Below are 21148 nucleotides of genomic sequence, written 5' to 3'. Positions count from 1 at the left end.
TCGCCTCTTCACTGTTGACGTTGAGACTGGTGTTTTGCGGTTACTATTTAATGACGCTGCCAGTTGAGGACTTGTAAGGCGTCTAAGGTACTTGTCCTCTTGCTCAGTTGTGTACTGGGGCCTCCCGCTCCTCTTTCTATTCTGGTAAGAGCCAGTTTGGGGGGAGTGGTACAAAGCGTTGTACCAGATCTTCAGTTTCTTGGCAATTTCTCGCATGGAATAGCCTTCATTTATCAGAACAAGAATAGACTGATGTGTTTCAGAAGAAAGATATTTGTTTCTGGACATTTTGAGCCTGTAATCGAACCCACAAATGCTGACGCTCCAGATACTCAAGTAGTCTAAAGAAGGCCAGTTTTATTGCTTCTTTAATCAGAACAGTTTTCAAATGTGCTAACATAATTGCAAAAGGGTTTTCTAATGATCAATTATGCTTTTAAAATGATAAACTTGGATTAGCTTAAACAACGTGCCATTGGAACACAGGAGTGATGGTTGCTGATAATGGGACAATGTACACTTATGTAGATATTCCATTAACAAAAATCTGCAATTTCTGGCTACAATAATCATTTACAACAATTTTAACGATGTCTACAGTGTGTTTCTGATCAATTTGACAATTTTCTTTTTTCAAAAACAAGGACATTTCTAAGTGACCGCAAACTTTTGAATGGTGGTGTACGTACAGTCACTGTGGGGATGACGTCATTGACACACTTATTGATGAAGCCAGTGACTGATGTGGTGTACTCCTCAACGCCATCGAAAAAATCCCAGAAAAGTATTCCAATCTGTGCAAGCAAAACAGTCGTGTAGCTTAGCATCTGCTTCATCTGACCACGTTTTATTGGTTGTCACTGGTGCTTCCTGCTTTAGTTTTTGCTTGTAAGCAGGACTCAGGAGGATAGATTTATGGTCAGATTTGCCAAATGGAGGGTGAGGGAGAGCTTTGTGCGTGTCTCTGTGAAGTAAAGTTGGCCTAGAGTTTTTTTCATTAGATTTTTATTTTTTTTATTTTTTTCCCCCTCTGGTTGCACATGTGCCATGTTGGTAGAAATGAGGTCAAACGGATTTAAGTTTCCCTGCATTAAAGTCCCCGGTCACTAGGAGCGACACCTCTGGATGAGCGTTTTCCTGTTTGCTTGTGGCCATATACAGCTCATTGAGTGCAAGTCCGTATTAGAACCAGCATCGGTTTGTGGTAGTAAATAGAGAGCTACGGAGAATATATAGATGACAACTCTCTTGGTAAGTAGTGCGGTCTACAGCTTATGAGATACTTTACCTCTGGCAAGCAAACCTCGTCACTTCCTTAGATTTCGTGCACCAGCTGTTGTTTACAAATATACATAGATAGCCACCCCTTGTCTTACCAGAGACGCCTGTTCTGTCCTGCCAAAAAAGCATAAAACCCGCCAGCTGTGTTACTCAGCCACGACTCGGTGAAACATAAGATATAGTTTTTAATGTCCTGTTGGTAGGATATACGTGCTCGTTTATTTTATTACCCAATGATTGTACGTTGGCAAATAGGACCGATGGTAAAGGCAGATTACTCACTCGCTGTCTGATCCTTACTAGGTACCCAGATTCAATCTGTTCTCCTCTACCTTTCCTGGCTGGCAAAGAACAAGGATGTTGTCTCTGGTTTTGAATCTGCATTCAGATTCAGTTCTTTAAATTCATCTGAAAATGTGAATTTTATATATACTGCTCAAAAATAAAGGGAACACTTAAACAACACAATGTAACTCCAAGTCAATCACACTTCTGTGAAATCAAACTGTCCACTTAGGAAGCAACACTGATTGACAATAAATTTCACATGCTGCTGTGCAAATGGAATAGACAACAGGTGGAAATTATAGGCAATTAGCAAGACCCCCCCCCCCCCCCCCCCCATAAAGGAGTGGTTCTGCAGGTGATAACCACAGACCACTTCTCAGTTCCTATGCTTCCTGGCTGATGTTTTTGGTCACTTTTGAATGCTGGCGGTGCTTTCACTCTAGTGGTAGCATGAGACGGAGTCTACAACCCACACACGTGGCTCAGGTAGTGCAGCTCATCCAGGATGGCACATCAATGCGAGCAGTGGCAAGAAGGTTTGCTGTGTCTCTCAGCATAGTGTCCAGAGCATGGAGGCGCTACCAGGAGACAGGCCAGTACATCAGGAGACGTGGAGGAGGCCGTAGGAGGGCAGCAGGACCGCTACCTCCACCTTTGTGCAAGGAGGAGCAGGAGGAGCACTGCCAGAGCCCTGCAAAATTACCTCCAGCAGGCCACAAATGTGCATGTGTCTGCTCAAACTGTCAGAAATAGACTACATGAGGGTGGTATGAGGGCCTGACATCCACAGGTGGGGGTTACGCTTACAGCCCAACACCGTGCAAGACGTTTGGCATTTGCCAGAGAACACCAAGATTGGCGAATTTGCCACTGGCGCCCTGTGCTCTTCACAGATGAAAGCAGGTTCACACTGAGCACATGTGAAAGACGTGACAGAGTCTGGAGACGCTGTGGGGAACGTTCTGCTGCCTGCAACATTCTCCAGCATGACCGGTTTGGAGGTGGGTCAGTCATGGTGTGGCATTTCTTTGGGGGGCCGCACAGCCCTCCATGTGCTCGCCAGAGGTAGCCTGACTGCCATTAGGTACCGAGATGAGATCCTCAGACCCCTTGTGAGACCATATGCTGGTGCGGTTGGCCCTGGGTTCATCCTAATGCTAGACCTCATGTGGCTGGAGTGTGTCAGCAGTTCCTGCAAGAGGAAGGCATTGATGCTATGGACTGGCCCGCCCGTTCCCCAGACCTGAATCCAATTGAGCACATCTGGGACATCATGTCTCGCTCCATCCACCAATGCCACATTGCACCACAGACTGTCCAGGAGTTGGCGGATGCTTTAGTCCAGGTCTGGGAGGAGATCCCTCAGGAGACCATCCGCCACCTCACCAGGCGTTGTAGGGAGGTCATACAGGCACGTGGAGTCCACACACACTACTGAGCCTCATTTTGACTTGTTTTAAGAACATTACATCAAAGTTGGATCAGCCTGTAGTGTGGTTTTCCACTTTAATTTTGTGTGACTCCAAATCCAGACCTCCATGGGTTGATAAATTTGATTTCCATTGATACTTTTTGTGTGATTTTGTTGTCAGCACATTCAACTATGTAAAGAAAAAAGTATTTAATAAGAATATTTCATTCATTCAGATCTAGGATGTGTTATTTTAGTGTTCCCTTTATTTTTTTGAGCGGTGTATATTTATATTTACCTTTGATCAACTTGAAATTATAGTTTGTAGACTTCATACACTGACAGTGAATACAATATCTACCATATTGAATATATATTTGAATATTCCATTAAATGTATTAATGCAATATGAATTAAATTCAGTTTTAAATCATGAAATATAAGTTAAATGTCTTAATTCAATGATCCAATTTGTGCATTACAAATTCAAAAATATTAAATTCAGTATCATTAAACAAATTCAGAATTATGGAATTCAAATACAATTTCATTTGGTTATGAAATCACTCTATACGTATCCATGTCTGCTGACTAATTAGGCCTAATTTGTTTTAGCTCCTGATCTTCTAGAGGTGTGGTGCCTTCCCTCCTGCAAGACCCCCAACCCCTTCCCCCCCTCCTTCACCTCCCTTGCTTTGTGGCCACACTCAAAAGTTCCTGTGCATGAGCTTTATAAATAAGAGAAAGGATGAAACGGTGGGGGGAGGGAGGAGAGCGGGACAGAGTTGGTGTTGGTCGTCATGGATTCCTCACCATAGCAACCGGCAAACGTTTACAAAGCATTGAGGAATTTCCTGATATCAGCTGGATTATTGGAGCCCCCAGAGAACGGCTCTCATTTGAAACAAACGCTGCATATCGTCAGTAGGAGCCCCACTGCCATTTTCATTCTTTTTTTTTTTCTCTCTTTTCTTTGTGGGGGGGGGGGCTGTGGAAGTTTTTATTTTATTTTCAATCCCTCCCTCTCCCCTCTCTTTCTCTGAAAGAGAGAGCCTTTGTCACTTTTTTTTTGTGCTCTTCTCACTCCCTTTTGCCATGCTGTGCATATTTTCTCCCAATGTTCGAGAGTGTTTACAGTTTGGAGGACCGGGCCTGACAATACTCACTGTTTTTACCACAACTTTTTCCACCTGCTTCTTTCCTAGCAGCTGGACTTCTACTAAGCAGCTGTTTAGTGTTGCTGGCTTTACCAGTGTTAATGTTCCAGTAATAATTGCCAGAAGTAAGGTGGCTCTGAGGTGACTCCGTGTGACTTGGCAGGGGCCTCGAGCCTGGTCTGGACCCCCCCCGGGGCAATCTGAAAGCCCTGGCCCTTCGCTCAGGCATGCTGTGAAAAGCCCATTTGTTTGGCATGGCAGCACATGTGCAGGCCTGGCTCTGAGTAGGGATGCATGCTGTCTGTTCTCCTGTCCTGTCTGGCAGGGCTGTGCGTCTTGTCTCTTGCCTTGCATATCCTTGTGCTCACTCCTCTTCCCTGTCCCTCATCCCTCTCTCCTCTGTAGGTTCCCAGCATGCAGAGTTCAGAGGGAGGGTCCGATTCGTCGTCCAGTGTGGCGCTGCGTACGTCCACCTCCGCCCAGGCCCCCGTGGTGCAGCCTGTCCCAGCCTCACAACAGGTAAACCACTACACTATCGACAAGACGGTCCCTAGTTTTGTTGCACCTGGACAACTGTTCAGTCGTGTGGTCAGGTGCTACAAAGAGGAACCTCTGAAAATTACAATTGGCTCAGAACAAGGCAGCACGGCTGGCTCTTAAATGTACACAGAGTTAACATTAATAATATGCATGTAAATCTCTCCTGGCTCGAAGTGGAGGAGAGTGACTTCATCTACTTATTTTTGTAAAGTGTTGACATGCTGAATGCACTGAGGTGTCTGTTCAAACTACTAGCACACAGCTCGGACACCCATGCATACTCCACAAGACATGCCACCAGAGGTCTCTTCACAGTCCAGAATAGACAGACTATGGGAGGTGCGCAGTACTACATAGAGCCATGGCTACATGGAACTCTATTCCACATCCGGTAACTGATGCGAGCAGATAAAAATACACCTTATGGAACAGCGGGGACTGTGATGAGACACACACACAGACACACACTTACACATAAGGCGCACTCTACACACACACACATGGATTTTGTATTGTAGAGTAGTGGCCTGAGGGAACACAATGTGTTGTGAAAAATGTTATGAAATGTCATGTAGAATTTTAAATTGTATAGAACTGCCTTAATGTTGCTGGACCCCAGGAAGAGTAGCTGGGGATCCTTAATAAATAAATATTCAAAACCAGGCTGTACTCTCTCACATGCAGCGCAGTGGGTCTCTCTCTCTCTCTCACTCAACCATAACCCTACCTCACAGTACTAGGGCTGTGGCGGTCATGACATAATTTTGTGAGCTGGTTATTGTCATCTGGTTATTGACCGTTAATTAACATTTAACATATCCACGCCTCCACACATTCGAGCCGCTGATGCACGCCTTTGGAACTTCTACATTTTAAAACATTTAATTTAATATACACACCACAATAAATACATTATTTTAGTCAGGTCTAAAGGAAATGTATGATATTTATGATATGAATAAAATGTATTTCAGAAGAACAGAATAGGAGTTGGCCTTCTGTAGGCCTATGTTATCTGGCTATGCTCCATGCCATAGGCTGTAGGCTTGGTCATTTAGCTGACAAGATATGCTTATAAATGTGTGACACAAATTTATAGTAAGAAGAATATAATTGAACTTAGCTGAATAAAATAGTAAGGATATTTTTCCCTTTACAGAGTGAGTGCGTGTATGAAGTGGTTATGTTGAGCTACAAGTTAACATTTTGAAAGTAGTCCTGTATGCTAGATTTAGAGTTATTTGACAACTTTAGTTGTGAATGATACAAACCTTAGAATGTTTTAGAAATCAAACGTATATGGGCTGTGTGGTATGACTGTAGACTATTGATGATTTGATAAAGTAGCAAAATAAGCTTGCGCTCTGTTCCTTGCCTCAGGCTGCATAGCTGTTCTCTCATCTAGTGAGAATATTTTCACCCATCAGACAATTTTCAATTTAATCTTGTCTTTACTAATATGTAAAATGAGTTTAGATTTAGAATGGCCCATTATCAAATAAAAGGGGCAGGGGAAAAATGCATGTCATCTATATGCAATCGAATGGCGCCGAAGAACATGGCTGACGTTTTACATTCTCTCAACCAATTGTGCAATTTTCTTTTTAAATGTGTTTTTGTATAACTTATTTTTTTACTTATTGTGTACATAATGTTGCTGCTACCGTCTCTCCGAAAATAACTTCTGGACATCAGAACAGCGATTACTAACCACGGACTGGAAGAAACTTTTTCCTTTAATGATGTCTAATTAAAGAAGTCTCGAGGTATTGCTTGCCTGAGGTGTAGAATACCTTATGATAAGTTGTCGACCACACTATCTACCTAGAGTTCTCATCTGTATTATTCTTAGCCGTCTATTTACCACCACAAAGCGAAGCTGGCATTAAGACCTCTCTCAACCAACTCTGTTAAGGCCATAATCAAAGAAGAAAATGCTCACTCAGAAGCGGCACTTCTCCAAATTTTTACCAGCATGACACGTGCAACCAGGGGGGGGAAAAAAGTCCTAGACCACCTTTACTCCACACGCAGCGATGCATACAATTCTCTCCTTTGCCCTCCATTTGGTAAATCCGACCACAATTCTATCCTCCTGATTCCTGCTTACAAGCAGAAACGAAAGAAAGAAGTACCAGTGACTCGCTCACTAGGCAAGTGGTCAGATTCCGCACTACAGGATGCTACACTACAGGACTGTTTTGCTTGCACAGACTGGAATATGTTCCGGGATACATCCAATGACATTGAGGAATACACCACCTGTCATCGGCTTCATCAATAAGTGCATCGACGATGTCATCCCCCACAGTGACTGTATGTACATATCCCAACCAGAAGCCATGGATTACAGGCAACATCTACATCGAGCTAAAGGCTAGAGCTGCCGCTTTCAAGGAGCGAGGGACTAATCCGGACGCTTATAAGAAATCTTGCTATGCCCTCGGACGAACCATCAAACAAGCAAAGCGTCAATACAGGATTAAGATTGAATCCTACTACACTGGCTCTGATGCTCGTCGGATGTGGCAGGGCTTGAAAACTATTACGGACTACAAAGGAAAACCCAGATGCGAGCTGCCCAGGCACGCGAGCCTACCAGATGAGCTAAATGCGTTTTTATGCTCGCTTCGAGGCAAGCCACACTGAAGCATGCACGGGAGCACCAGCTGTTCTGGATAACTGTGTGATAATGCTCTCTGTAGCGGATGTGAACGAAACCTTTTAAACAGGTCAGCATTTACAAAGCCACTGGGCTAGACTGATTACCAGGATGGGTACTCAAAGCCTGCGCGGACCAAGTGTCTTCAATGACATTTTCTGTAATAGTCTGTAATACCAACATGTTTCATGCAGACCACCATAGTCCCTGTGCCCAAGGAAGCGAAGGTAACCTGCCTAAATGATTACTGCCCTGTGGCACTCACGTCGGTAGCCATGAAGTGCTTTGAAAGGCTGGTCATGGCTCACATCAACAGCATATTCCCGGACACCCCAGACCCACTCCAATTTGCATACCGCCCCAACAGATCCACAGATGACACAATCTCAATTGTACTACACACCACCCTTTCTCACCTAGACAAAAGGAACACCTATGTGAGAATGCTGTTCATTGACTACAGCTCAGCGTTCAACACCATAGTGCTCATGAAGCTCATCACTAAGCTAAGGACTCTGGGACTAAACACCTCCCTCTGCAACTGGATCCTGGACTTCCTGACAGGCCACCCCTAGGTGGTAAGAGTAGGCAGTAATACATATTCCTGATCCTTAACACTAGGGCCCCTCAGGGGTGTGTACTTAGTCCCCTACTGTATTCCTTGTTCACCCACAACTGCGTGGCCTAACATGACTCCAACACCCATCAAGTTTGCTGATGACACAACAGCGATAGGCCTGACCACCGACAATGATGAGATGGCCTATAGGGTTGGAGGTCAGAGAACTGCCAGGACAACAACTTCTCCCTCAATGGGAGCAAGACAAAGGAGCTGATCGTGGACTACAGGAAAAGGTGGGACGAACAGGCCCCCATTAACATTGACGGGGCTGTAGTGGAGCAGGTTGAAAGCTTCCATGTTCCTTGGCGTCCACATCACCAACGAACTATCATGGTCCAAACACACCAAGACAGTCGTGAAGAGGGCACAACAAAACCTTTTCCCCTCAGGAGACTGAAAAGATTTTGCATGGGCCCCCACATCCTCAAAAGGTTCTACAGCTGCACCATCGAGAGCATCCTGACCGGTTGCCTCACCGCCTGGTATGGCAACTGCTCAGCATCTGACCGTAAGGTGCTATGGAGGGTAGTGTGAACTGCCCAGTACATCACTGGGGTCAAGCTTCCTGTCATCCAGAACCTATATAATAAGCGGTGTCGGAGGAAAGCCCATAAAATTGTCAGACTCCAGTCACCCATGTTATAGACTGTTTTCTCTGCTACTGAGCGGCAAGCAGTACCGGAGCTCCAAGTGTAGGACAAAAAGGCTCCTCAACAGTTTCTACCCCCAAGCCATTAAACTGCCGAACAATTCATAAAAAACCTCCCTTGTACACTGCTGCTTGCTGTTTTTTTTACCTATGCATAGTTACTTCGCCTCCACCTACATGCACAGATTACCTCAACTAGGCTGTACCCCTGCACACTGACTCGGTACCGGTGCCCCCTGTATATAGCCTTGTTGTTCTTGTGTTTTTATTTTAGCCTACTTGGTAAATGGTTTCTTCTTGAACTGCACTGTTGGTTAAGGTTGACTTTACCATTTTCACGGTAAAGTCGACACTTGTTGTATTCGGCGCATGTGGCAAATAAAGTTCGATTTGAATAGCGAATGGAGGCTGTGTGCTTTCCCTACTATTTTTATTTTTTTTATAGGATACTTGGGTTTTTTCTTTACCTACTATAACGGTATTTAAATGTTTAGTTTGTTAAATGTGATATGCTGTGTAACATCCGTTTTTATAGTTTACTTTGCTACTTGAGTCTTCTCTCTCTGCCGCTTTCCACACAGACCTAGCCCCGTCACTCAAGGAGCGCATTTGTTCCTCGAGCACTAGACACTTGTGTTCAGTCTGCATGGTGAATGTAGCACATGCAACAATTTTGATGACAAGGATGCTGTTTTCACTTTGCTTAATATAAATCCACTAGCATTCTATAGTTGCATTATTAGTTTGTATTTCTTACATCTGCAAGCAGCTCATTTTTATTTTATTAGCGAGTTGGTCCTAAATCTTTATAGCTGCTAATCACTAATGCTAATCGATAGCTAGCTAATAAATGTACTGAGTCAGAGCAAATGTAATTGGCTATACAGCCTGATAATACCAGTGATGGTGTAGACCAAAATCAGCAAATTGTTTGTGAAACAGTATCTTCTAAATCAAAGAAGAGAAGCTGAGAGAACATTAAATGTAGCTAAATATTATAGGGTGCCCTAGGAAACACTTAAGTGATAATGCCCTCAATGCCGGTGTTTGGAGAATATATTGGAACGGGTGATAGTCCCGGGTTACCAACATATTAAAATAATGATTTGACATTTTCATTAATGTTAATTGATTAATTTATTCATACTATTTAATCCTTCCACAAGATATAGTCCTGACACACATCTAGGGCTGCTACCCAAGCCGGCTGGTTGTTCGTTCTATCGGTTCGGGTGCCAGAGACTCAATCCAGTTTTTCTGTATCAATGGACTCAACCCAGTTGTTCGTTTGAAATGTTCCATTGCCATATTGGCTGGCAACATTCTTATCCCTTGCTTGCTAGCTAGCCAACTACAGCTAACTTACAGTAACGTCAAACAGTGCAGCCAGAATAACAACAGTAGCTGCATTTTGCATTTGTTTAAGCTGTTTTCTAGTCACATGTATTTGGATACATCCATAGCAATGAGCTAATGAGGCACTATTTTGCTTGGCATAGAAAATGTGCTCTCTCGTCAGGACGCTGAGCTAGCCAACAACACAGCTAACATAATCACCTGGGGTGGCAGGGTAGCCTAGTGGTTAGAGCGTTGGACTAGTAACTGGAAGGTTGCAAGTTCAAACCCCCGACCTGACAAGGTACAAATCTGTCGTTCTGCCCCTGAACAAGGCAGCCACTGTTCCTAGGCCGTCATTGAAAATAAGAATTTGTTCTTAACTGACTTGCCTATAAAGGTAAAATAAATAAAAAATTTGTTTCGTTTGAACTTTTTTTTCACCAATTTATATTTCTTTGTATATATCCATAAAAATTATTTGTTTCAATTTTCAAATTCAATGTTGCAAATGTCGGAGAGACAGCAGGGTTTTTACAAATCTCTGTTGTTGAAAACGAAATGTTAGTCTTAAAGAAATGTGAGATAATGTCTAGATGCTTTTTATAGTGGAGATCAAGTTTATAAAGTGCCTGGCTGGGCTGATGACAGTGGATTGCGCAGTCAGATGGAACAGAGTAAATAGGCATTTTATATATATATATATATATATATATATATATATATATATATATATATATATATATATATATATATATAGCCTGTGGTAACTTGCGGAGCGGTTTTAACCAATCAGCATTAGAACCACCTGTTGTATAATTGTCAACGTCCTACCCTGTAACAATAACTCCTCCCTGGCATTTTCATTTGTCACGTCAAACACTGTATTCAAGTGCCCGCTATTATATTCTAACTATGGAATTTGAATGATCATTCTATTTCCATGATTCCAACAGTTCACCCAAGTGTTTTGCTCTAAATCGCAAGTCAAATTCAAATTGCAACATTTGCTTAAAAATAAGGCCTTTGATTGTTTGCCCATATTGTGCAGTCCTACTTGGCTGTGTGGAAATTCTCAAATTAGTGCAGGTAATGCAGCAATTGCTGAAAGTGCATTAAAAATGTTTTGGAAGTTGACCAGTTTAAATCAATCAAAATGGAGACAGCCATTGAAATCCCTTAGAATGTATGTGTTGCCACCTTATGGCCACCCCGTCATACCGTCCAATTTTTAAAAATACCATGATAGGATATTTTGGCCCTATCACCCAGCCCTATGAGCAGCTGAGAAATAAATATAACGCTTATTTCACGCCACACATCAACCATTGTTTGAGGAGCATGCCCTCTCTGCCCGACATGATATTCTGCCTAAACTTTGTATGCCATGGCCTCTCCAACCTTGTTTCTGCAGCTACCCAGTGCTGAATTTGGGAAACCAAGTGGAATCCGTTTGTGCACATCGATAGTGAAATATGTTGTTTGAAAACATGATACTAAACTGCTGACAGCCCGTCTGTACGCTCGAGAATGGAATAAAGGAGAGCATAGGAGATGGAAACGCATGGTGGTGAGATATTCTGTAGCTAAAGGTAATGTGTTGCCCAATTTAATGATGACAATATGAAACATTCCCTGTTACTAAGCTATTCAAAATCAAATTCACAATCAATGAGCCAACAGCATTGTCTATGGCTATATTATGTTCTCTCCGAGACATTTTGGAGCATAGCATAAGGTAACCAGTTCATCCAGTATACATAATACAGTCCACACTCAAAGGCGATTACTAATTTTTATTTTATTTTTTATGTTGGAGTATAGGCCAGACCAATTATGTACCAAAGTCATCTTAAATCATTTTTATTTTTTTTTGCAATGAGTAATATGCCGTATTGTATAATGGCAAAATAATAATATGCCAATGAGCGTTTTGAATTAATCATCACCTTAGATAGTGCTGTCCATTTCGTTGTTAGGCTTTGAAACAACATCCACAACAACCATGCTTTACACTGTTTCAACCTGCTGTTGAACTTCTTTCTTCAAATTGATCATCACAGTTATGTAAGTATGATAGACCTACTGTTGTGAAAAGTGTTTGATGTGATTTTAGATTGCGTTTGCACTGACGTCAGAGTGGTTAGAGGGACAATAGAGCCCTAAGTACCAGGCCATTAGGACCCGTTGGTTGTTACTGAGTTGGGTACTACCAAAGCATGTCCAGAGTGCAAAAATGTATATTACCATGACTCAATGGTCACGTGGAACTTTACTGCGGTCATGACTAACAGTCACCACAACAGCCCTGCACAGTGCTCTACATCACAGCATCCCACCTCACTCCCAACACACAATATTCTCCCCAGGGGAACCAAGCCCCTCACGCCATGCACTGGGGAAGAGCAGCAGAAAAGGGAATTCTCAACAACCCTGTTGATTTCATTACTCATTTATACCAGATGTATTATACTGCAGAGCAATCCTTTTAATGTGAATTTATTTCCAGTCTACAGTATATTAAGAACCCCAAAAATATGTCAACAAGCATTTGCTTAGATGTGGCTGAAGGCATCATGAATCATTTGATATCATGTTGTTGTGTGTGATCAGATCTGGCTAGGCAGGGGTTTCTCATTAGTACAATTAGGACCTATAACCTTGTATTACCACAGCTGTTTATAGTTCTGGGAAAAGGACATGGGTTGATAAGAGAATCCATAGAAACCAAGCAGTAAATATCCTTATGTTAATATTTTTGGATAGTGTACCATATATGCCTTGACAGCTGGCTATGCTTGAGAGAAGCCAGTGCTGAACTATAGGCCTATACTACACTGCAGTCTACCTCAACATTATTTTTTTCTATAAGCGGAAATGTCAATTTTATTTTTGTCATGAACACACATCTCCATCAACACTACCCTGAAGAGGGATACCAGAAGTGGTCTTCTGCAACCGCCAAAGAAGAACGTTGGTCCCAAACAAACATTGTGGTCTCCTGTAATTAGTGAAAGCCTAGAATGGACTTACACAAAAATATGTTGACTGTAAGGCGGCATTTCTGCTGGATAGGAATGCATAGTCTTTCCCACCAGCATTCACTTCATACTTGTCTTAAGAAGATTAAGAAGAAAGCGTACATATAATAAGGAAGGATATTCTACCAAAAATCCAGTCAAGTTCCATGTTGTTTGTGATTATCTGGTACTCTATAGGGGCTTAAGGATTTGTAGTTTTTCTTTTTTTGTGTCGATAGTCATAGTGTGTGTTTTGCGTGTGCATCTTATGTGCTTACCAATAATGGTGCGTGTCCTCTACCCCCCCCCGCCCCAGAGGGTGCTGGTTCAGGCCACAGGCTCAGCCCAGAAGGGAGCGCAGGTGCAGCAGCTGTCAGTCCCCCGGCTGCAACAGGTCCCTCAGCAGGTACACACTGTCTCCTCACCACCCCGCCTTCCTTCTCTCCAGCCCCCAGGACACTCAATCAGTCGGGCTTTATCCACATGCACAGCATGGCTCCACCACAGTAGCATCAGACATGTTGATACCAATCACATTCTCCACTGTATTGTAAGCGTTGTTGCCTTTGAATGGTATTGGTTTCTAACTAATATAATGGCTGTTAGAGCTCAATCAGGTGTGCTTCAAGTGCTCAGCAGGGATTTTCTTTTTTCTCATCATGACACTTTAGTCCCACTGCCACCTACTGATAGCACTGTGGTAATATATTTTTTTACATTTGTATTTTATTTAACTAGGCGAGTCAGTTAAGAACAAATTCAAATTTACCATGATGGCCTAGGAACAGGGTTAACTGCTTTGTTCAGGGGCAGAACGACAGAACGACAACCTTATTAGCTCGGGGATTTGATCTAGCAACCTTTCGGTTACTGGCCCAATGCTCTAACCACTAGGCTACCTGCCGCCCAAATCAATATTATGATTACGGATGACATGAGTTACTCTATTTTGATTACGAACAAGCATTTGATGTTTTATCTCATTTCAAAGAATGAAAAACAGCCTAGAAGTGATTACTCCCTCTTGATGACAATTAATGCTCAATGGTTGTGTTTCTCGCTCCATAGGTCCAGCAGATCCATCATGTCTACCCCTCCCAGGTTCAATATGTGGGAGAGGGGGGAGAAGCAGTTTACACTAATGGAACCATGTAAGTACTGCGGTGCTTTTCATTTCAGGCAATGGAATGTGTTCCAGCGGGCTTTAAAATACTTCTAAATAGTGCATCTTTTCATGGTATTCTATGTAGAAATCGCTCTGCCATTTCCTGGTTGCAAAAACTGAAAATAGGAAAACTTATTAGAATTTGTGACAAAACAAGCAAGTATATTGTAGAGAATCATTGTACCATCTAAACCACTGTAATATATTTTCCATAACCAAAAATATAGTATTTTCAGCTGTTAGAAGCTAGTGTACAAAACTGAAAGTAAGCACAAAAATTAAACCGATCTACCGCTTCTTAGACTTGCTTTCGAAGAGAATGACCGATCTATAACACACATTTCTATGTAAATTTGGTCATATTTGGTCAAAAATGTCATATTGCTGCTTTTAAAGGTAATTGAACCCCTAATGTAAGATTGTGTTTTTAATTATAATATTACACATCTACAAACTAAGTGAATGTAATGTTATGGGATTGCTGTTTCATTCTGTATAGATCTGAGGTCATACCTTTAACTTATGGCACCTCTCTCTCCAGCCGGACAGCCTACTCCTATAACCCTGAGGCCCAGCTGTATGGCCAGGGCAGTGGAGGAGCCTATTTTGACTCTCAGGGCGGGGGTTCCCAGGTCACAACGGTGGTCTCCTCCGCCAGTGGTGTGCCGCCCCACGGCATGGTGGGCATCACCATGGATGTGGGTGGCAGTCAGATCATCTCAGGTGGCAGCACCTACCTGATCCACGGCGGGGGCATGGAGGGAGGCCGCCACCACGCCTCACACTCCTCCCGCTCCTCCTCCGCTATGGTGAGCACCTTGGATGAGTTACATATACTCTGTGTCCTTGTTGGGACTTATGGATTTAGTAGGAAGAATTAAGTTTCCAGTCCAGTAGGTATCTCCGTGAAATGATTGTGATGTGACTATGTAAGTCCATCAAACCATATGGAATTGAAGAGGCACCAACACCTTTAGAAATGAATGCCCATGTCTGAGAGTCAGTTATTCCAACTCATCCCAAACATGAGGGATGGTTTATGGTTTCCATTACTAAACAGCTTTTTAAGCCGTGCATGGATTGAAGTGTTCTCTGAAGTGTGTGTATAAATCATTAGTTACACCAACAAACAAATTGCCCTGCTGTAGCAGACACATTCCCTGCTGCGCCTGTGACGCATGCTGGTGTGACTATCCTCACCACTGCCTGCCTGGCCTATCTGCTGATCCTCAGGGAAACCTGGGTCTGGGGTGGGCCTCAGCCTTCCCAGTGCCCCATGGCGTTACGGGAGAAGCGGGACAGGGGAAGCAGGGTGCAGGCTGGTTTAAGTAATTTGGCTATGCTTTGTTTTAGAGTTTTTCACAGGCACTTGAGTGCCCTGCAAAACAAAGCAACCCCTGGGCCTCATTACCATTTGGCCAACAGCCCTTAGACTTTGGAAGGATGCCTGCTTTTTTTTCCTTCTCAAGTTTTGTCATTCGCTATGCCTGCCAGTTTAACTCCTTTCTTCTCTAGTCCATGATACCGCCGGAAAAAAGTCTAAATGATCTGGTCAATTGATTGAAATGGTTCCTTTGGGATAACAAATGGAAAGAAAAGATGGGATGATATGGAAATACATTGCTCCCGTTGGAGGTTTTTCTATTAGGACTGTATTTGTGTTCTCATGGATTGCAACAGTGACTGTTACATATAACTTCTCAAGTTTTGCATTGTGTGGTGATTTTCATTGGGTGTTAGGTGGAATTTGTCGACTCATTGTCATTGCGCATGGAATGACCTGTGACCCTGTTTGCAGAGACTATTTGCATACATTAGTGTCAGACAAGGAGGGCCTTCAGTCAGCAGCTTAACCCCTTGAGTCCCTCTCATTTGCATGCTTTTTCAGCCAATAATGAATTTGGCTGCAACATTGACTGAGGGTAATGGAAATGCAGAGATCTGGCTGCTGCTAACCTTCTTATTTCCTTTCTGTTTTGTGTTTTTGTTTTCCCCCTTTCATTTTCCTCCTTTTTTCTACATCCTGTTTCATTTTTTGCATGCTCATTTTTTTCTTTAGCTTGAAATGGCGATTGAAAACCTCCAAAAGTCGGAAGGGATTGCAACTCACAAAAGCAGCCTGCTCAACAGCCATGTAAGTCAATCAGGAACTTTCTTTGAAAAGGACTAGAAAGGCCTGCCTTTGTCTCCCTGGCTCTACCTTACCACTTCACTGTGATCTCTTCTTTCTGCTGAAGGGAACATACTGACAGACTACTGCTAGCTTTAGTGTGCTGTGACCCAAAACACTGCGTTGTCTGACCAGATACTTTCCTTGCATCTGCTGCCACTTGTTTCTCAACAAGTTATTGATTTGGGGACTTTCTGCTGGCTTGAGCTTGCCTTGTCCTTGTCTTGACAGAAGCGACACGTGTATTTAACCTGTTGCGTTTTCAGATTCCCCATCCTCCACATGGTGACAGCTACGTGATTGTTATAGCCACATAACGCCATGCCCCCCTTTTCTACTGTCTGGGAAGCACACATTCACATGCGAATCAAGACACACTCACTATTTGTCAACAATTACATGTTATATAATGTGAGCCGGTGTGTTGGTCACATCTCCATAATTACAATGTGATATGGTAATAGAAGCAGTACTACTTGACTCTCTACTTTATTGTGCCACCAGAGCTGCCCTTCAAACCAGCTATTTCATTAGATGTTATTCTCCATTCCGGCTCTTAACCCTCGGTCACCTCTAGAATCTTTATTATCAAGCAGCTCCACCTGGCAGTCATATTGTTGTCATCAACTTCACACTGTCTGTCACACTGTCTGGCCACCCTGTAAATTGAGATAAATATCCATGTGTTTATATTTCAACTGCCAATCATCTTATTTTTGCCTAGCCTAGTCTCCACCATCCACACAGACAGGTAAATAATTCTGTCCACCCTGTTGGGGAATAGGGGACCACAGAGTTCTATATTTCTCTAGTGGACAGGTATAATATGAATGAGCAATTATCACGTATTGATAGTTTTAACACAAAATAAAAATTCTCTCTCGTTTAAACTCACTAAACGGGTGGTGTGTGTGTGTGTGTGTGTGTGTGTGTGTGTGTGTGTGTGTGTACCTCTGTGTGTGCTATTGTAACAGATGTGAAACTGCTAGCTTAGTTAGCGGTGGTGCGCGCTAAATAGCGTTTCAATTGGTGACGTCACTTGCTCAGACCTTGAAGTAGTTGTTACCCTTGCTCTGCAAGGGCCGCGGCTTTTGTGGAGCGATGGGTAACGATGCTTCGTGGGTGTCAGTTGTGTGCAGAGGGTCCCTGGTTTGCGCCCGGGTATGGGCGAGGGGACGGTCTAAAGTTATACTGTTACACTATTGTGTGCGTGCTATCGTGTAACTGTGTGTACCTGCTATACCTCAAATATACCAATTCACTCCCTTTGACAGTTTTAACTCAATCTAAATTCTCTCCTTTAAACTCACTAAACAGGTGGTTTGTTTGTGTGTGTGTACCTCAAATATACCAATTCACTCCCTTTGACAGTTTTAACACATCCTCTAAATTCTCAGGTGGTTGGCGTGTACCTGTGTGTGCATGCACCAGTGTGTGTGTGTGTACCTGGGGGGAGGAAGGAGTGGTTTTGGGTGGTAAATCTCAGTAACCGGGTTCTAGCCTTTCAACCTTAGGATGGAGTTGTACAGTAAGGATCAGAGTGCAGCAGACAGGGCCCAGTAGGTGTGACTGACTGACTGTTTCTGTGCTGTGTGTGTTTTAGCTGCAGTGGCTGCTGGATAACTATGAGACAGCAGAGGGGGTGAGCCTGCCCCGGAGCTCCCTCTACAACCACTACCTGCGCCACTGTCAGGAGCAGAAACTGGACCCGGTCAACGCTGCCTCCTTTGGGAAACTCATCCGCTCCGTCTTCATGGGCCTCAGGACCCGCCGCCTCGGCACAAGGTATGACCATGATGATAAGGGTGAGGAAGAGCAGGGTAGTGTTAATAATAATAAAATAATAATACAAAAATATTAAAAATAAATACATAAAAAAATATATTTGTAATAATGACAATTACAACAATACTGAATCAATACTGAATGAACACTTATGTTAACTTAATACAATACATAAATAAAATCAATTTACCCTCAAATAAAAAATGAAACGTTCAATTTGGTTTAAATAATGCAAAAACAGTGTTGGAGAAGAAAGTAAAAGTGCAATATGTGTCATTTAAAGCTAATGTTTAAAATTCCCTGCTCAGAACATATGAAAGCTGGTGGTTCCTTTTAACATGAGTCTTCAATATTCCCAGGTAAGAAGTTTTAGGGTGTAGTTGTTATTATAGGAATTATAGGACTATTTCTCTCTATACCATTTGTATTTCATATACCTTTGACTATTGGATGTTCTTATAATCAAATCAAATTTTATTTGTCACATACACATGGTTAGCAGATGTTAATGCGAGTGTAGCGAAATGCTTGTGCTTCTAGTTCCGACAATGCAGTAATAACCAACAAGTAATCTAGTTAACAATTCCAAAACTACTACCTTATAGACACAAGTGTAAGGGGATAAAGAATATGTACATAAAGATATATGAATGAGTGATGGTACAGAGCGGCATAGGCAAGATACTGTGGTATTGAGTGCAGTATATACATATGAGATGACTATGTAAACAAAGTGACATAGTTAAAGTGGCTAGTGATACATGTATTACATAAAGATGCAGTAGATGATATAGAGTACAGTATATACGTATACATATGAGATGAATAATGTAGGGTATGTAAACATATTAGGTAGCATTGTTCAAAGTGGCTAGTGATATATTTTACATAATTTGCCATCAATTCCCATTATTAAAGTGGCTGGAGTTGAGTCAGTGTGTTGGCAGCAGCCACTCAATGTTAGTGGTGGCTGTTTAACAGTCTGATGGCCTTGAGATAGAAGCTGTTTTTCAGTCTCTCGGTCCCAGCTTTGATGCAACTGTACTGACCTCGCCTTCTGGATGATAGCGGGGTGAACAGGCAGTGGCTCGGGTGGTTGTTGTCCTTGATGATCTTTATGGTCTTCCTGTGACATCGGGTGGTGTAGGTGTCCTGGAGGGCAGGTAGTTTGCCCCCGGTGATGCGTTGTGCAGATCTCACTACCCTCTGGAGAGCCTTACGGTTGTGGGCGGAGCAGTTGGGGTACCAGGCGGTGATGCAGCCCGACAGGATGCTCTCGATTGTGCATCTGTAGAAGTTTGTGTGCTTTTGGTGACAAGCCAAATTTCTTCAGCCTCCTGAGGTTGAAGAGGCGCTGCTGCGCCTTCTTCACGATGCTGTCTGTGTGGGTGGACCAATTCAGTTTGTCTGATGTGTACGCTGAGGAACTTAAAACTTACTACCCTCTCCACTACTATTCCATCGATGTGGATAGGGGGGTGTTCCCTCTGCTGTTTCCTGAAGTCCACAATCATCTCCTTAGTTTTGTTGACGTTGTGTGGGGTTATTTTCCTGACACCACACTCCGAGGGCCCTCACCTCCTCCCTGTAGGCCGTCTCGTCGTTGTTGGTAATCAAGCCTACCACTGTTGTGTCGTCCGCAAACTTGATGATTGAGTTGGAGGCGTGCGTGGCCACGCAGTCGTGGGTGAACAGGGAGTACAGGAGAGGGCTCAGAACGCACCCTTGTGGGGCCCCAGTGTTGAGGATCAGCGGGGTGGAAATGTTGTTGCCTACCCTCACCACCTGGGGCCGGCCCGTCAGGAAGTCCAGTACCCAGTTGCACAGGGCGGGTTCGAGACCCAGGGTCTCGAGCTTGATGACGAGCTTGGAGGGCACTATGGTGTTGAATGCCGAGCTGTAGTCGATGAACAGCATTCTCACATAGGTATTCCTCTTGTCCAGATGGGTTAGGGCAGTGTGCAGTGTGGTTGAGATTGCATCGTCTGTGGACCTATTTGGGCGGTAAGCAAATTGGAGTGGGTCTAGGGTGTCAGGTAGGGTGGAGGTGATATGGTCCTTGACTAGTCTCTCAAAGCACTTCATGATGACGGAAGTGAGTGCTACGGGGCAGTAGTCGTTTAGCTCAGTTACCTTAGCTTTCTTGGGAACAGGAACAATGGTGGCCCTCTTGAAGCATGTGGGAACAACAGACTGGGATAGGGATTGATTGAATATGTCCGTAAACACACCAGCCAGGCACTTCACACCAAGCACTTCAGTATTGCCAGTGTAACAGTCTAGCTTCCGTCCCTCTCCTCGCCCCTACCTGGGCTCGAACCAGGAACACATCGACAACAGCCACACTCGAAGCAGCGTTACCCATGCAGAGCAAGGGGAACATCTACTCCAAGTCTCATAGCGAGTTACGTTTGAAACGCTATTAGCGCGCACCCCGCTTACTAGCTAGCCATTTCACATCGGTTACACCAGCCTAATCTCGGGAGTTGATAGGCTTAAAGTCATAAACAGAGCAAGGCTTGAAGGGCTGCTGTCAAACGCACGAAATTGCTGGTTGAATGAATGAATGAATGTATTGATTTTAAGAAAGGCATTGATGTTTATGGTTATGTACACATTGGAGCAACGACAGTCCTTTTTCGCGAATACGCACTTCATCGATTTATATGCAAAGCAGGACATGCTAGATAAACTAGTAATATCATCAACCATGTGTAGTTAACAAGTGATTATGATTGATTGTTTTTTATAAGAGAAGTTTAATGCTAGCTAGCAACTTACCTTGGCTTCTTACTGCATTCGCGTAACAGGCAGGCTCCTCGTGGAGTGCAATGTAATCAGGTGTTTAGAGCGTTGGACTAGTTAACCGTAAGGTTGCAAGATTGGATCCCCCGAGCTGACAAGGTAAAAATCTGTCGCTCTGCCCCTGAACAAGGCAGTCAACCCACCGTTCCTAGGTTGTCATTGAAAATAAGAATGTGTTCTTACCTAGTTAAATAAAGGTGTAATTCGGCCCTAATTAATCGGCCATTACGATTAATCGGTCGACCTCTAGTGTTAATG

General features: G+C 43.3%; 1 protein-coding gene across 2 annotated transcripts in view; it reads left to right on the top strand.

Annotated features, from left to right (window-relative positions):
- The window catches only part of rfx2 (regulatory factor X, 2 (influences HLA class II expression)), a 68313-nt gene that overhangs the window by 28411 nt on the left and 18754 nt on the right, over positions 1-21148 (top strand). The window contains exons 2-7 of one of the 2 annotated variants that reach the window (XM_036978112.2): positions 4543-4656; positions 13282-13371; positions 14034-14116; positions 14672-14939; positions 16190-16264; positions 17904-18085. In XM_036978112.2, the coding sequence (XP_036834007.1) occupies positions 4552-4656; positions 13282-13371; positions 14034-14116; positions 14672-14939; positions 16190-16264; positions 17904-18085 (803 nt within the window). In that variant the 5' untranslated portion in view covers positions 4543-4551. The remainder of the gene's footprint in view (positions 1-4542; positions 4657-13281; positions 13372-14033; positions 14117-14671; positions 14940-16189; positions 16265-17903; positions 18086-21148) is intronic. The other variant, XM_036978113.2, reaches the window with a different exon arrangement.

Source organism: Oncorhynchus mykiss, chromosome 5 (genome assembly GCF_057628025.1).
Source record: "Oncorhynchus mykiss isolate SJ-2025 chromosome 5, ASM5762802v1, whole genome shotgun sequence".
Lineage (NCBI taxonomy): Eukaryota > Metazoa > Chordata > Actinopteri > Salmoniformes > Salmonidae > Oncorhynchus > Oncorhynchus mykiss.
Note: the sequence above shows the minus strand (reverse complement) of the source record. Positions and strands in the feature narration are given on the sequence as shown.